At 48.1% G+C, this 16,810-nt stretch overlaps 1 protein-coding gene across 2 annotated transcripts in view; it reads left to right on the top strand.

Moving 5' to 3' along the window:
* AMOTL1 (angiomotin like 1) overlaps positions 1-16,810 on the top strand; it is an 89,207-nt gene that overhangs the window by 9,219 nt on the left and 63,178 nt on the right. For both annotated transcript variants that reach the window (XM_065040926.1, XM_065041016.1), the window contains 2 exons: positions 8,578-8,713; positions 11,326-11,376. In XM_065040926.1, the coding sequence (XP_064896998.1) occupies positions 8,629-8,713; positions 11,326-11,376 (136 nt within the window). In that variant the 5' untranslated portion in view covers positions 8,578-8,628. The remainder of the gene's footprint in view (positions 1-8,577; positions 8,714-11,325; positions 11,377-16,810) is intronic.

Here is a 16,810-nt window from a genome sequence, read left to right on the forward strand (position 1 = left end):
TTTTGGGCTAATTAAGGGAGACTACATCCAAGGCAATAACGAACAGCAGTGGATGATTAAAGGCAGCCATCAGGCTGAGCTCTGTGGTACAGGAGAAGCACTTGATCACCTTGTGCCCCTCACTGTGGCCATCATGCTCCCCGTTACATGGGTTTGTGATGTCCCTCTCCAAGGCCCAGTCCTGCCCTGCTCAGCTCTGTAAGGCTCGGTCAGACCTTATCATCCCTTCTCACCTTGCCCTTAGGCAGATGAACAGCTGCTGAGAGGTGGATGTGAAGGCGATGCCTTTGCAGGGCAGCGGTACCTGCCCAAGAGCAGCCCCTGCTTGCCCAGGTGATGTCACTTCACCTCAAAACTGCTCCCACATTTGGCATGCATGGCCTTTTCGTCACATAAAAGTTTTGCTCTGAGGAAAACTGAGGGTCAGGGTTAGTGTAACTTCTCTGGACTAATTTGGAGTGAAAAGAATCTGGGTTACTGTGTAGGCACTGTAAGGATGTATATACCATTTTGGTGAGGACTGGGCTGGAACAAGCACTATAAGGATGTATATACCATTTTGGTGAGCATAAGCCTGGACATTCCCAGCCCATGCCTGATGGGAAGAATGCTCTGTCATTATCCCAGTATTTTTGCACAGCACTGGGAAATATCACAGAGAAAGGGATCTCTCTCACAGGATTTAAACCCATGTGTGACTACTGCAGCTCTTGCTGCCTGATACCTTCTCCCACAGTCTGCCCAAGCTCTCTCCCTCTTCTCCAGCTGGACCAGCCTCCCTTCTTTTTGCCTCATCCTCAGTCCTGCCTTGGCTGCCCACCTCATCCCTTTGGTGTAATGGACTTCAATCCCAAACCCCACAAGATTTTTGGAGGCACAGGTCAGGGTCAGTGCTCTCTTTTGCTGGAAAACACACTGGCAATGTCCAACCCTCACTGTAGGGCTGGCAACATGAGTAGAAACAGAGATTTGTCTCCTCTGTCCCACCCTCCCTTGCCAAACTGATACCCAGCCCTACTCTCCCTGGTGTCCTCCCTACTGCCTCATCTACCAGACCTCCCATCACTGATGGCCGCCTTAGCTGTTGTGCAGCCCTTTCTCTTGCCTCAGTCCCTACCAATGCTCACTCCTCCTCTACACTGGGCTGCAACTTGCTGCTAGTGGCTCTGCAGAGTCACCCACCCTGACGTTGTCACCAAGCTCTGTGATGGTGTGTCTCAGGGCTCTGCTCTCCAGGTATCAGCTGTGTGCTCTCTATGCTGCTCAATTCCCCCAGGCCAGATTCTGCTCAGAAAGGTTCACACATGAGCTCTTTTTAGGTGCTACAAGTGGTTGGAAAGTTTGTTAATCTAAACAAAGAAAGATAGAGGGCTTTAAACTAAAGTTGCTGGGGGAAGGGAACCTCAGTTCATCCCACTCCTACCAATTTGATGTCAGTGCCATCAATAGATGCCCATAGCCTGGAGAAGGACCACAGTCAGCAGGAAAGCACCTGAAGAGCAGCACAAAAAAAATCCAGCCCCTCTAGCCAATAAGTCAGCTTCATTGGGGGCCCAACTTAAATGCCTCTATGCAAACACATGTAGCATGGGGAATGAATTAGAGGAGTCAGAGATGTACACATGCCTGCAGGGCTGTGATCTTATTGGTATCATGGAGATGTGGTGGGATGGCTCCTATGTCTGGAGTGTTGGAATGAAAGGAACCAGACCTTTTAGGAAAAACAGGCAGGGGACATGAGGAGGGGTGTCACTCTCTGTGTGAGTCACCAGCTGGAGTGCAGGGGCTCTGCCTGAGGATGGACAAGGAGCCGACCGAGAGCTCATAGGTCAGGGTTCAAGGAGGGCAGGGACAGGTGACGTTACAGTGGGGGTCTGCTACAGGCCACCCAACCAGGAAGAGCAAGCAGATGAGGCCCTCTATGGACAGATAGGATGAGCCTCACATTCACAAACATTCTCACTGACGAGGAGGGGTTGGTGGGGGATGTGAAGTTCAGGGGCAGCCTTGGCTGCAGTGACCATGAAATGGTGGAGTTCAGGATCCTTAGGGCAGTGAGGAGGGCTCACAGAAAGATCACTACCCTGGGCTTAAGCGAGTAGACTTAAGCTTCTTCAGGGATCTGCTTGATAGAGTACCATGGGAAAAAGAGCTGGAGGGAAGAGGGCTCAAGGGAGCACGTTAAAATTCAAGGGTCACTCCTCCAGGCTCAGGAGTGATGCAACCCGACAAAGAGGAAGTCAGGTAAAAAGGCCAGGAGGCCTGCATGGGTGAACAGGGAGCTCCTGGACAAACTCAGATACAAAAAGAAAGCCTACAGAGGCTGGGAGCAAGGACAGGTAGCCCAGGAGAAATACAGATAAATTATCTGAGCAGCCATGGGTCAGATTAGGAAAGCTAAAAGACTAAAAAATTAAATCTGGCCAAAGATGTCAAGGGCAACAAGAAAAGCTTCTATAGGTACACTGGTGATAAAGGGGGAACTAGGGAAAATGTGGGCTCTCTCCGGAAGGAAACAGGACACCTGGTTACCCAGGACATGGAGAAGGCTGAGGTACTCAATGACTGTTTTGCCACAGTCTTCACCAGCAAGTGCTCTAGCCACACAACCCAAGTCACAGAAGGCAAACGCAGGGACTGGGAGAATGAAGAATTGCCCACTGCAGGAGAACATGTTCAAGACCATCTAAGGAACCTTAAGGTGCACAAGTCCATGGGACCTGTGGAGATGTATCTGTGGGTCCTGAGGGTATTGGCAGATGAAGTTGCTAAACCATTATCCATCATATTTGAGAAGTCGTAGTACTCCAGTGAAGGTCCTACTGACTGGACAAGGGGAAACATAACCTCCTATTTTAAAAAGGGAAAAAAGGAAGACCTAGGGAAATACAGGGCAGTCAGTATCACCTCTGTACCCAGCAAGATTATGGAGCAGATCCTCCTGAAAACCATGCTAAGGCACATGGAAAATAAGGAGGTGATTTGTGATAGCTAACACGACTTCATGAAGGGCAAATCATGCCTGACGAATTTGGTGGCCTTCTACAATGGGCTTACAGTGTTGGTGGATAAGGGAAGATCAACTGATGTAATCTGCCCGGACTTATGCAAAGTATCTGACACTGTCCCACGTGATACCCTGGTCTCTAAATTGGAGAGACATGCAATTGATAGACAGACCGCTTGTTGGACAAGGAATTGGCTGGATCATCACACTCAAAGAGTTGCAGTCAATGACTCAACGTCCAAGTGGAGACAAGTGGTGTTCCTCAGGGATTCATATTGGGACCAGGGCTGTTTAACATCTTTGTTAGTGACGTGGACAGTGGGACTGAGTGCACCCTCAGCAAGCTGTTGATGACACCAAGCTGTGTGGTGCAGCTGATACACTAGAGGGAACGGATGCCATCCAGATGGACCTTGACAGGCTCAAGAGATGGGCCCATGCAAACCTCATGAAGATCAACAAGGCCAAGTGCAAGGTCCTGCACATGAGATGGGGCAACGAAGCTGGTGAGGGGACTGGAGCACAAATCTGATGAGGAGCAGCTGAGGGAAGTGGGGCTGTTTAGTCTGGAGTAAAGAGCCTGAAGGGAGACCTTATTGCTGTCTACAGCTACCTGAAAGGAGGTTGTAGCATGGACGGTGTTGGTCTCTTCTCCCAAGTAAAAAATTATAGGACAAGAGGAAATCGTCTCAAGTTGTACCGGGAGGGGTTTAGGTTGGATATTAGGAAAAATTTCTTCATGGAAAGGGTTGTCAGGCGTTGGAACAGGCTGCCCAGGGAAATGGTAGAGTCACCATCCCTGGAGGTGTTTAAAAGAGGTATTGATGAGGGTCTTAGAGATGTGGTTTAGTGCCAATGTTAGGTTAATGGTTGGACTCTATGATCTTGAGGGTCTTTTCCAACCAAAACGATTCTATGATTCTACAATTCTATGATTCTAATCCCAGCACAAATACAGGCTGGGTGGAGAATGGATTGAGAACAGCCCTGAGACATGGGCACGTTGTTGGATGAGAAGCTCAAGGTGACCCAGCAATGTGTGCTTGCAGCCCAGAAAGCCAACCATACCTTGGGCTGCATCAAAAGAAGTGTGACCAGTAGGTTAAGGGAGGTGATTCTGCCCCTCTACTCTGCTTTGGTGAGACCCCACCTGGAGTCCTGTGTCCAGCTCTGTGGCCCCAAACATAATAGGGACATGGATCTGTTGGAACAACTCTGGAGGGAAGCTACAAAGGTGATCAGAGGGATGGAGAACCTCTCCTGTGAAGACAGGCTGAGAGTTGGGCTTGTTCAGCCTAGAGAAGAGAAGGTGCCAGGGAGACCTCAGAACAGCCTAAAGGTGGCTTACAAGAAAGCTGGAGAGGGATTTTTTACCAGGGTATGTAGTGACAAGGGGTAATGGCTTTAAATTGAAAGAGGGTAGATTTAGATTTAGATTTAGATTTAGATTTAGATTTAGATTTAGATTTGGAAGAAATTATTTACTGTGTGGATAGTGAGACACTGTCACAGGTTGCCCAGAGAAGCTGTGGATGCTCCATTCCTGAAAGTGCTCAAGGCCAAGTTGAATGAGGCTTTGAGCAACCGATTCTAGTGGAACACGTCCCTGCCCATGGCAGGATGGTTGGAGCTATATGATCTTTAGGATCCCTTCCAACCCAAACCATGATTACAAATCATTAAGTGCAAAGGGCTCATGTGTGCTGTTTTGGGTGCTCAGACCAGCAGGCAATGTGTGGTTATCACCAGCTCTAGGTGGTCACCAGCCTTAGCAATGCCTGGGTCAGATCGGACTGAGCATCTCATGAAACTGTGCCCTCTTTCATTCCTTGCGGAGGAGAGGAAAAGTAGCTGAGTCTGTGCCTTCTGGAAGATGCCGCTGATTTTTACCCCCAGTAAGTAGATGGACGCAGCTAGAGCTCTGAAGTTGAAGCATATGCAAGGAGACATGATAGCTCAGAAAAATGGGAGATCCTTTGTACAGCATCTGCATCTCTGCTCAGCAGTGCCTGGTTTTGGTGAGCCACGTGGATGGAGCCAATTTTGAGGGCAATGCTTGGGCAAACACTACTGACTTGTCCTCCAGATCGAGCCCCTGTGTGCTGGAGCATTTAGGGTTTGATGCTTTAATCTCTTGTCTGTATGTGTTAGTCTCAGGTCATTAATTCTTCTTTTCCTGCTGTTCTGGCCATGTGAATTCTGCAGTTTATGGTACTAAAAAAGAAATAATCCCTGTGCAGCTGTTGAGTGCCCTGAGAGGCTGCCTGGCAGATTGTCTTAAACTGGAAATCCTCCAGAAGAGGAGCTTAACTGGGGCTTGTCCACTGACAGCCACTTCTTACAAATTAGAGGGGTTGTAAAATATTGCTGAAATGGTCATTCCAATATTAAGCTATTTTATTCTGCAGTTTGGAAGAGATTTGCAGGTTAGGCCAAAAATGAACAGTCGTTTGTGATCTGTGTGGGTGTTACTGAGGTATAGTGAAAGCTGTGAAGTGAAAGGGGTCTTAGTTCATTCAGCCCCTATTATTATTTATATTGTAACAGGATATGACATACAGCAGGAATGTGAGTCAAGTCTTCTCTCTCTTCTTGTTTTTTCTCAGAGGACTGGTGGAAGCTGGAGGTGTGTAAAATGAGCTTGCTCTGCCCTAGGTGAGGACTGAACACAGGATCTGAGTGCAGGCTCTTTGGAAAATCTGACGTTTGATTTGTCTTCTTAAAAGATGGAGGCAATAGGTGTTGATTTCAACAAGGTTGAATGCTTCAAGCATCTGGAGCATAAATCCCAGCCCTCATGAGACACCAGGCTGAGTGGTTTCTTCAGCTTTGCATTTTAGGGAGAAGTTTAACGGGTGAACGTTAATGTAGCCAATGGGTCCTGGTTGTGCTCGTACCCATCCCTTTCCCTCCTGTCCCATCCTCCTGGCCACAGTGGAGAGTGGCATGGCAGATGGTGAGACAGGGACCACAAACCCACCCCGATCCTGTGATGGACCTGACACCACCAGCCTCTGCAGGCACCAAGCTCTTCCGTGGCAGGAAGCGGGGGATGCCCCAAAGCTATAGCAATGACAGAGGTTTAGGATCTTTCAGGTGCTTCTCATTGCCAGTATTATTGCCCTCAATAAATTCTGGCCTTTGCTTTCTCTAATATTGGTTGGACCTTACATGTTGGTAAAGTCAGAAGTTTTATATTTGCAATTAATCTCCTTCATGATGGGAGCTCAGGACTTGTCTCTACATGACCTCATGTCTATATGATTCCGAACAGATGGGGACAGTGGGCAAAGAACTGAGGTCTGGAGGTTGGCTTTTTTCATCTTTCATAGAAATCAGTGAAGATGGAAAAGCCATTTTATCTTCTACACTATGCTCACAAATTGCCCTCTTGTTCTTTCTCTCTTATACTTTTATTGAACTTGCAGACAAACCTCTCCCTTGGCAGGTGGAAAGAATAAATTGCCAGCAATACACACTGATGAGATGCCTTTCAGTAGTGGAGCTCTACAAATAATAGATTCTTCGTTTCAGTGCCTGAATGGAAAAACTGGAAATACTTTTTGGTTTGGGTCACTCCCTAAAGGAGTATGTTTCTTTTCTTCTTTGATTTCTTTTCATAAGCACTGCATGAGACATTCTGGTTTGAGATTATTTAGTGCTTTTCATTACTGAGAAAAATAAGAAAAATAAAGAAAATCAAACTAGGTCACTTTCAAACTAAAAACATCATTTGAAAGAACAAGAAGAAATGCTTCATTTCTCAAATGTCAAAATGGAACCTTGCGGCTTTTCTCAGAACTTTTTTCCTTCTCATTCAGCTAAAACTCATTACATATTCAACCCAAATTCACCCAGAGTCTTGGGACCTATTAATTGCCCTTTGGGTGAAATTACTACACCAAAAAATGCCAGGCAAGCTCCACCTGCTTGCGGCACTGACCAGTCCTGTTTGCTGCACAGCAAACGTATTCACACAAGTATTTAATTCTATGTAATTTGGGTGTTGGACAAGAGACTGGGTGAAATGACCTTTCGCAGGTCTGTCTGGCCAGAGAAGCACCGGCATTGCCATGATTCACCCTGGTGAGACCCAGCAGCACACTGGAGCAGTGGCTGGGGCCGGGAGCCAGTGGGGTGATACATCCACATGGGGGATCTGGGGTTGACCCTTCCTGCAGACCCCCCCAGATCTGGCATCTCCCCCCGGTGGGATGGTGGTTGGGGTGTGCTAGTGCTTGGGAAACGCAATGTTGTGGCTCAGCCAGGTTTCACTTCCTCATGGAGACAAGGTGCATCCATCTCTTTCTCTGCCTCATTTCCTAAGGAAATGGTGTTGGTGTGATGGTGAGAATCAGGGGCTTCCAGTGTGGTGGGTCCCAGGGGACTCACCTCGCCATGAAACCAGCTCCATCAGTGTCATTTGAGGTCCAGGTTTGGCTCAGAGAATGTTAGGGAAAGTCTTTGTTGTCACCTCCTCTTCAGCACCATGCATTGGAACAGGCTGCCCAGGGAAGTGGTTGAGTCACCATCCCTGGAGGTGTTTAAAGATGTGTAGATGAGGTTCTTAGGGACTTGGTTTAGTGCCTGGGTTAGATTAATGGTTGGATTCAGTGATCTTGAGGGTCTCTTCCAACCAAAGTGATTCTATGACTCTACAATCTTCCTGAAGAGGCAAAAAAGCTCTGCAGTAACTTCTTACTGCATCTGAACACTGGTGTGTGCTTTCTTGATAAATTAGAGGTTGGCAGTGCTCAAAACACTCTATTCCCTCCCAAATACATGCAATCCTGAAAATTTAGGGACAGCTGAAATACCCCTGTGTGCTTACCCTGCTAGGGATGCACATGTCCAAGCGATCAGGGAGGGAAAATGCCTCCCATGGACTTCCAGCTGCAGCAAACCTGCAGGTAGCACCAAATGGCCAATAAACAGGAATATAATTCAGTGTCTACACCAGAAAGGGAGTTTTTGGAGTCATCTTTAACTGCTTGGTAATCTCCATGCTTCCCTGGCCAGGGCCAGGGATGCTGCAAGAGCCAAGTGGCCAGTGGTAGCATTGGCTTGTGATGTGCAACTGGTAACTCCCAGCCTGTAGCTCCTGCTCATGGCATATCTGGGACTGGGAACAAGGGCCAGCAGACCTGCCTGTTCCCCTCACCAGCTGAGACCCCAGCGCTCAGTCAGGCTGGGCACATGGAGCTGAGACACTCGTCCCAAATGGACACCCTCGAGGCACATCGCCCTGCTCAGAAATAAAACCCCATCTCTGCAAATATTGTGAGGGATTAGGAATTTCTCAACATTGGTCAGACTGACAGCAGAAAATGGAAGAGGTCCAAGTATAGGTGGCCTTTTGACACAGCACGGAGACTTGATGTGATAAGTCAAGGCTTGGCAGAGTCAGCTACTTCTTGGCCCAGTAGTCCCCTGTGAGCTATGAGATCTTTTTTCTTTCTTTTTCCCTGAAATTTGACAACAAATTTTCCTCTCCTGAGGGAAACTTCTCAGCAGCAGGCCATGGTACAGACCACTACAAGCACTCAGAGTATCTTCTGGTTATTCCTCAGAGAGAGCGGCAGGAGGCATTGCAAGCAGATCTTTGATGCTGCAGATCAGAGATGGACCCTGGTGAAAACTGGAAGCTGGATGAAACCAACTGGTTGTCTCACGGTGGAATCCATCCCTTTGCCAGTGTGAAAGGAGGTAGGACACGACTGCTGGTTTTTAATCCGTCCAGTGAATGTGTTGGGAACCTTCCTGATGTGCTGCTGCCTCCACTGTGCTTGCAGCGGTCCCAGGGGTGTTGCTGGGCTGTGTCCAGAGCAACGCAGTACTCAGTATGGAGGTGTGAAAGTTCTGACCCAAACTGCAGTGGCTTGCCAGGAGCTGGCACACTGACACAGGCAAGTAATCTGTGGCTTGACTTCCCCCTCTGGAGTGGCCTTTTGCCAAAAAAACTCAAAAATACAATACCCATCTTTTGCCAAGCTGGTATGCCACTTGTGCTAGGTGTCACCACCCTCATTCTCTACAAGCAGGACCCTGCAGATGACAGTGGCCAGGAGAGGAGTGAGGAGGAGACCTGGTAAAACATCCCCTTCTCTCTTCAATTATATTTGCGTGGGACAATTTAGGATGGCTCTAGAGAAACGTGCTGTCCCAGCTGTGACAGGAGGGCCCATGGCTGCCCCAGCCAGGTCTCCCTGTGCAGGACCAGTCAGGGTTTCAGCCCACCTTGGCATGACACAAGACCTCGCAGCCCAAGGGGGTCCATAGCTCTCCAGAAACTGCCAGTCTCAGGAAAGCACTCGGGGCAGATACGGTGGGAAACAGCCAGCAGATGTATTTCCTCTATTAGTTCATCTTTACCTAATTTCCAACCAGCTGCTGTAACTTGTTTCTTAATCCCTGTTTGAAAATTTGGCAGAAGCAGCCACATGTGCTTCCTGCTCAGCCCCAGCTCCTTGTCATTGAAGGTCCCCATACTCCAGCTCAGCACAAGCTGCCCCTCCTTGGGCAAAGCTCTTTGTTTGCCTGGGACAAGCTGTGCCCCAGACTAAAACAAAAACAAACCCACAGTCCTCCAGATGACAGCACCTTGGGAACGGAAACATTTTGCTCTGGTAAAATGCTTAGCTTATCTCCATCTGTTTCCCTCAGCTTCCTGCTGATAGCCCTGATGCCTGGAGAAGGAGACAGTCTGAGATGTGGCATCATCTCCTTTTCCACAAGAGATGAATTAGATAAGGAGGTTCACATTTTTGAGCCCAGCAGCCCTGGGTTCCGTGTCCCCAGCCCAGCACCACTGGGTGGCATCCTCATGACAGAATGTCTGCTGCTTCTGCAGTGCCCAGCCCAGGGTGGCTCCAAGGGACAAGCACAGGGACACCTGCTGCAGTCCAACCTTTTTCCCCATTAGAACAGACTCTGCTTCTGTTATTTTTTTTTTTAATCTTCGCCATGTGTGTGATATGTGTTACTGTTTATAGGTGTAGTAGTCAGATGCCTGTCGAGTTCAGGATCCCACTCTGCTTGGGTCTGTAAAGTACAGGAGGGCAGAGCTGCTGCTGTCAGGAGGTTATAAAAATCCAAAACAGTTAAATGTGGGTATACACTGGGTTTTGTATGCTGCCCATTGCTGTCCTAAACTAGTGTCTCACAGCTTTTTCTAACTGATGGGCCTAACAGCATTTTATAGTGGGGGGCAAGATGTCTTAGAAATGTCAGTTATGGATTACTGTATAGTGTCATGCACATGTCCTACTGAAACATCCTCCTTGAACTCCCTAGAAACAGTCCACAGATTGCAGATGAAAAAGCTTTTTAGTCTAACCCGTGCATTGAACAAATGCCGTGAACCTGAAAGAAAAACAAACAAACACCAAAAAGACTCCCCAAACCAACATAAAGACCCCCCCACCCTCTACATTATTTTTTTATTGAATTGAGTTTTTTGCAATTCAGCATCATTTTGGTATTACAAGAGATGTCTGAAAATAACAAAATCCCCACCAGCTCCAAGGCACAAATGGCATTTACCACCTGGCCACATGCTCTTCTGTGGTTGCGGGTCTTTCTGACAGTGAGTGATCCATGTGTGCTGTGCTCTGCAGCTGGGAGCAGACAAGAATAGGTGGCCTCATGGTGGGGTTGGACTTGGGATCCAAAATAATCTCCCACAAGCTTTCGGTGAGAGATGCCAGCAGCTCTGGGGTTTCCAGAGCCCGTGGTCTAACCTGCCACAGGCACTGAGCTCCTGCAATATTGTCAGATGACTCAAGAGTTTGCTCAGCCCCTGAAAAATCTCGACCAGAGCATCTTCCCACTCCTGCTAATTAAACTGACTCCAGCTGCTGTTGTCGGAGGAAACTCTGGCACACAGGGAAGCTTTGCTGTGGGTAGGATGCTCCTGAGCACCGGGTGAGAGGGAGAAAGGGAGCGGAGAGCTGTGGCACAGCTGAAAAGGAGAGCACGGCTGGGGGGGATCCCAGCACAGGCAGGAACAGGGTGGCAGAGCTCTTGCTCTGCAGTGATGCTGGAGAGGGGATAAGTGGTCATCCTGCCAAGTGTCAGACTTGAGCCGATTCCCAGGTTTTTCAATAACAGCTAGATTAAAAACAACACCACCACCACCACAAAAGAAAACACCACAAACAAACAAAAACACCACATATATATGAAGGTTGTCAAGGATGAAAGGGAAACAAGCTGAGCAGGGACTTGTCTGCAGTGTGATTAACACAGCTTTATCAACCCAGTTCTCCACACCACCCTCTCCAGCTGACCTTTCTGAGCATTTCTTCTTCTTCCCTCAGACAATGAGCAATCCGAAGGTGCCCCAGCCCTCCTTGCTCTGGATCAGCTGGGTAAGTCCATGTGTGATACATTTTTCTCCTTTTTTCCTACGTAGAGTAGTTAGGAGATGGCTTAAAACAGAGGGCAACTGCTGAATGCTTTCCACTGCATACATTTATCATCACCAGTTCCTCCTTTCTGTGCTGCTTTTGAATGCCACCCATCTGAGGGATGGGACAGCTTGACGCTTGAGTGTTTAGTACATTTCTCTGTTAAATTGATGCAGATTTCTTTTCCCTGGGGGAGAAGCTGTCACCCTCCTGCTGCAGAGCGCTCTTGGATGCTGCTGCTTCTTGCCTGGGAGTGTGCGGCTTAGTCTGTGACTGATATTGGAGCTTCTGTGACTTTCTGGTGCTCTGCAACACTATGAGGTGTTTTATCTCCCAGCAGACAGAACCAGAGGTGTGTAAAGTGAGAGTGAAGAGTCAGATACCCAGAGAGAAACCAGCCTCAAATGGGCATGTGAAGCTGAAGGTTTCAGAGGTTGAATCCATAGGGGAACCCTATCTAGCAGCAATCTCCCCTCAATCCCAGGGCCAAGGTCTAAAAAGGTGTGTTTCTCTGAATGAGTTAGAGGTGCTGAAGGTAAGGTGAGGGTAAGAAACTGAGCTGCATGATGGGAAGAGCTTCTGCAGGAAGGCATCTGGCCACCCAGCCCTGGAGTTCTGGTGTGCAGGGAAGAAATCAAGCCCCCAGCCCCTCCTGAGAAACGGGTGAAGGCTGGAGATGGAGCATACTGGAAACTTGGAACTGGATGTGTCAGGAGAGATGCTGAGCTCAGGTCTGTGCACCCTGCCTTGCTCTACGGCAGCATGGTGGGACCACTCCGGCATTCTACAATGCCTATCACCTCACACAGCCGAGCACCAGCCCTTCCTCCCGGGGAAAAGGCACCCTCCACTTTCAGGGCAATGAATTCTCCATCTTTGGAGACATTCAAAAGCTCTCTGGACATGGTTCTGGGTGAGTAGCTCTAGGTGGCCCTGTTTGAGCACAGGGTTGGATCTCTGGATCTCCAGAGAACCCTGACAGCCTCAACAAGTCTGTGATTCTGTGACTTCCCCTCTGATCTTGAAACACACTTCGCCCCCAGTTAGGATGGTTCAGGTGCAGCCACCAGACTGATCACCACGTGTGGCACTGGTGGAAACTTGGGGTGGGAGGGTAAAACTGCAGGAGCCTAGGATGCTGATTTGTGTCATGTGTAACTATCTCTGCTGTAGAACTCTGCTGCTAAAACCCAGGTTCTTGGGTTCTTGAAAAAATATTATAAATACAAAAATTGTTTATGAACCATATGATGCCTCACTAGCACTGGAAGGGGTTGTGGGCCTGGCGGCTGTCCTCTGGCAGTGTCATACACTTGGTCATATTTTAAAGGAGTCCTTGTGAGTGCTCTCCACTTGGTGTCAGGATAGAGACTGCTCTGACATGCGTTCACCCAGAGGACTGTCTAACAGGGAGTGTGAATAAAGCCAAGAGCCTTCCCTTGGCTGCCTCATTCATTACCCATTTGCAGTTAAAATTAGTCAAGTAACTTTAAAGTGCATTTTCTGTGACACAGGTTCCACTAGCTCCTTTTGTTCTTCATCTTTCTCAACTTATCCCTTGAACAGTGCCTTCGCTCAGTGACACATGCCTGTTTCTCCTAACCTTGGCAAACCCTGCGAGTTTCAGCAAATGCATTCTGTGACAAAGAACAAGCTCCCTCTCCCAAACAACAAGATTTAGGTGGTTTCAGTTGAATAGCAAAGAAATGCATTAGCAGCTAAACAGATGTTTTAGATGTGCAAAATGAGGCTCATGGTGACCCCTGGTCAAGGGGCAGGACCCTGGAGGGGCAGAGATCAGAGCTGAAACACAGGACAACCGGCTTCCTGGCATCCTCCTCCTTTTAATGGGGAAACAGTCCGTGCGGTCCAGTGTGGTCCATTGCCTCCTGAGGTGGTGGGTGGCATCTCCCAGTGCTTCTGCACAGCCCCGCTCCCATCTGAGGGGCAGCAGGAGCTCCTTAGACACCGCTTTCGTCTGCACAGCAGTATCAGACATCCCTCAGTCTGGAAAAGATTATTCAAACCAGTGCTTGTATTCCCTTACATTTCCACTCTGCCTTCCAAACATAGCACAAGATGGGATTGTTCCATCCAAGGTAGACAAGATATACAAAGGCTGTGAGATTGCAGAACAAGTAAAGGAAAACTGATCTCTCCTCTTGCCTCCCTCCCAGCTGGTGGGTTTTCAGCTGGATCAGTCTCCTGACCTGAGTCTGGAGATGCATGGTCTGCATTGTAAGGCAAGCGAGGGTAAGAGTAAGCACACGTTGGAGTGGGAGAGGACAAGACCATCCCAGTAGCAGCTTGGATTTCTGCTGTGTTGAAGTAACTGTGTAACCAGAGCCTGGGCATACCAGGTCACCTGAACCGCAGGAGTTATTAGTAGAGGAGCAAAGAATAAAGCAGCGATATAATAACAACATCCTGAGACAAAACATCAATATCATAACAAAGCATCATCACCATAAAAATCACAGAAGCGCAGGTCTGAGCGGGACTTCAAGAGGTCGGCTACACCTCCCTCCTGCCCGAAGGCTGGGCTCACGTCTCCCGGTCACCCATCACCCCACATGGAGGACCAGCCTGTCCTGGCAGCTTTCCCAGGCAATCCACCCAGTGCTTCACTGCACTGGAAAGGTTTTCTTAGTGTCTAATTAAATTTCTGTAATTTAAGCCCATTACACGTTGTGCTGCTGAAGGCAGGCACAAGCAGGGAAAAGGCCTCCCATGGGTCAGACTGAGAGTTTCTTGTCCTCTGTCTGGGGGCTGGAGAAGGATCCCAGTAGAGGATCACATCACTTTTTTTCCTGTTCATCAACTCTGCTTTGACCTCTATGCCTGCATCCAGCTTTATGGCAGCTTGTCCCAGCCCGCTGTCAACTGCAAATGTAAAAAGCCGTGCCTGGATTTTGAGCCATCTGTGAAAATGCTGATCAGTACCAGATTTACAAGACTTTTTTGTGTTGCCTTATGCCATGAGTAACTAACCTTTGAGAAAAGGTTTGACCAGTCATGCATCCATCTTTTCATATTTTCTTCTAGTCCATGTATCCCTCTCTTCTCTATAGCGATACCATATGACACAGTATCACAAGCCTTATTTATATGCCAACACATACGGCATTTGCACTTTCCCCCTCATCCACAAGGTTTATTACCTCATTGCAGAAGATTAGATGAGTCTGACCAGCTCTGTTCTTGTTGAATCTGTGCTGGCTATTACTCATATCCTCCTTTTTACATGTTTACAAAGCCTTTGGTTGTGCCAGTTCTTCCAAGGATGGAATTAACAATGTCTGGGAAATAATTTCCTAACTCTTCTTTCTCACCTTGTCTTAAAGACTGGTGCTCTGCTTGCCATGTCCAGCCTTTGGAAACCTCTCTGTGGTCTCATGCTGTGCAAGTCAGGGCATGGCTCACCTGTACCTTGAGCAGTGACCACATTTCTGAGGTTTCCTGGAGAAGTACCAGGCTAGGGAGGCAAAGGTGACCAAGGGACAGAGCAGCTCCTATGAGAGCAGACACTGAGTAAACTACAACTCGATGATGAGGAAAGGAGATGCTGGAAGGAGGATACAGTAAAAGTGCAAGAATTAGAAATGGCATAGAACTTAAAAGTACAAGAGAGATACGGACATACTGGACAGTCCAGAGCCACAAGGATGATGAGGGTACTGGAGCATCTCTCCTGTGAGGAAAAGCTGAGAGAGCTGGTTCTCATCAACCTGGAGAAGAGAAAGCTCAGAGGGATCTAATCAATGTCCATAAATACCTGCAGAGAGGTTGTAAAGAAGTTGGAATCAGGCTCTTTTCAGTGGTGCACAAACTGAAACACAGAAGGTTCTTGCTGAAACGTCAGGTAACTCTTTTACTGTGAAGGTGACCAAGCACAGGTTGCCCAGGGAAGTTGTGGATTCTCGGTCCCTGGAAATATTCAAAAGCCATCTGGGTGTGCTCCCAGGCAACCGGCTCTAGATGGCCCTGCCTGAGCCGGGGGCTTGGACCAGATGATCTCTCTTCTGACCTCAACCAGTCTGAGATTCTGTGAATTGAGGAAAGGCTTAAAACAACCCAAAGGAAGTCTGTCTTCACACAGTGCACAATTACATTGTGCAACTTGCTGACACAGAATGTCCAGGGTGCCAAAAGTATGAATGGGCTCAAAAAGTGGTTAGAAAACATGGAAGAAAGGTCTGTGAAGGGCTCTCAAACCTGTTGAGGCAGCTATGATGTCTGATTAGGGATGGGAAATGGGATCGCGTACTAGTGAAAACAGCATTTGTATTATACTTGTACTGTTCCTTGTATTTTCTCTGCAGTCATCTACCAGAGACCGTGTCAGAGAGAGGACACCAGGGGCTCTTAAACTTTGCCATAAACCAGTGTGGTCCTTCTTCTCTTCCCTTAGGTCCACAGTGACTAACCAGAGGGAAAAAACAAACCAAACCCACACCTCCTCTTCTTTTCCTTTCTTCATCTGTCTCTCCTCTCCCACAGCTTTGGCTGCTGGATTTCAGCAGATATGAATCAGACGGTGACTGTTGTGTTCCTTTTGTTCTGTAAATGATTAAAACAGAACATTTCACACTTGCTTTGTGGCCCAGCAGAGGAATGCTGCATTGTCTCCTTGGCAAGTCCTGAGGTGGAACTTCTGGCCGTGGAGAAAGTGAGGTCAGGGAGAGAGAAACTCTCCCAACAGGGGAACATGTGCAGACTGCTTTGCTGTTTCTCCCCTGTACCTGCATGTCTTCTCCCTGTCTTCCATTCCCTCATCCCTCCCCTCTTTCCCATCTCCCTCTTGCTCCACTGGCTTTTCTGCTTGCTGCTTTAAGGTGATTTAGCTGACTATAAGAAAAAAAAAAAGACCAACTGAAAAATGCATGTTGAAAGCCCCCAGCCCACAAAGCCTTGAGTAGAATAATGAGAATGTGATGAAATGGAAAAATAAAGTGGGAGCGGGAGGTATGAACTCCACCTTGCCAAAATCAAGATGAAAATGCTTGTGTAGGAGATGCAATATCTCAGTGGAAGCCCCTGGAACCTGTGCCTCACATTTCCTCATAGCCGACCAGAAGAGGGATTTGCTGGCTGTGCTATTTATACCTGCACCCTGAGTATGTTCAGTCTGCTGGAGGAGGCTTCCCACAACTTGCAGGAAACACTGCTTTTGTGATACTGTCTGCCAGGGGAATAAATACGCCCAGGAATGAAATCCCATTGGAGAAATAAAAAGGGAAGGAAAGAAAAAGCCCTGGTCCCTGCCCTGTTTGTTCCCACTGCTTCATAGCCATCCAGCTGTTTCTCCTTTTTCGTTGTCCTGACCTCATCTCGTACTGGAGCGAATCCAGAGAGCGAGTGCTCTGCTTAGCTGTCTTCTGCCAGAAACCAAACA

This window comes from Columba livia, chromosome 1 (assembly GCF_036013475.1).
Source record: "Columba livia isolate bColLiv1 breed racing homer chromosome 1, bColLiv1.pat.W.v2, whole genome shotgun sequence".
Classification (NCBI taxonomy): Eukaryota; Metazoa; Chordata; class Aves; order Columbiformes; family Columbidae; genus Columba; species Columba livia.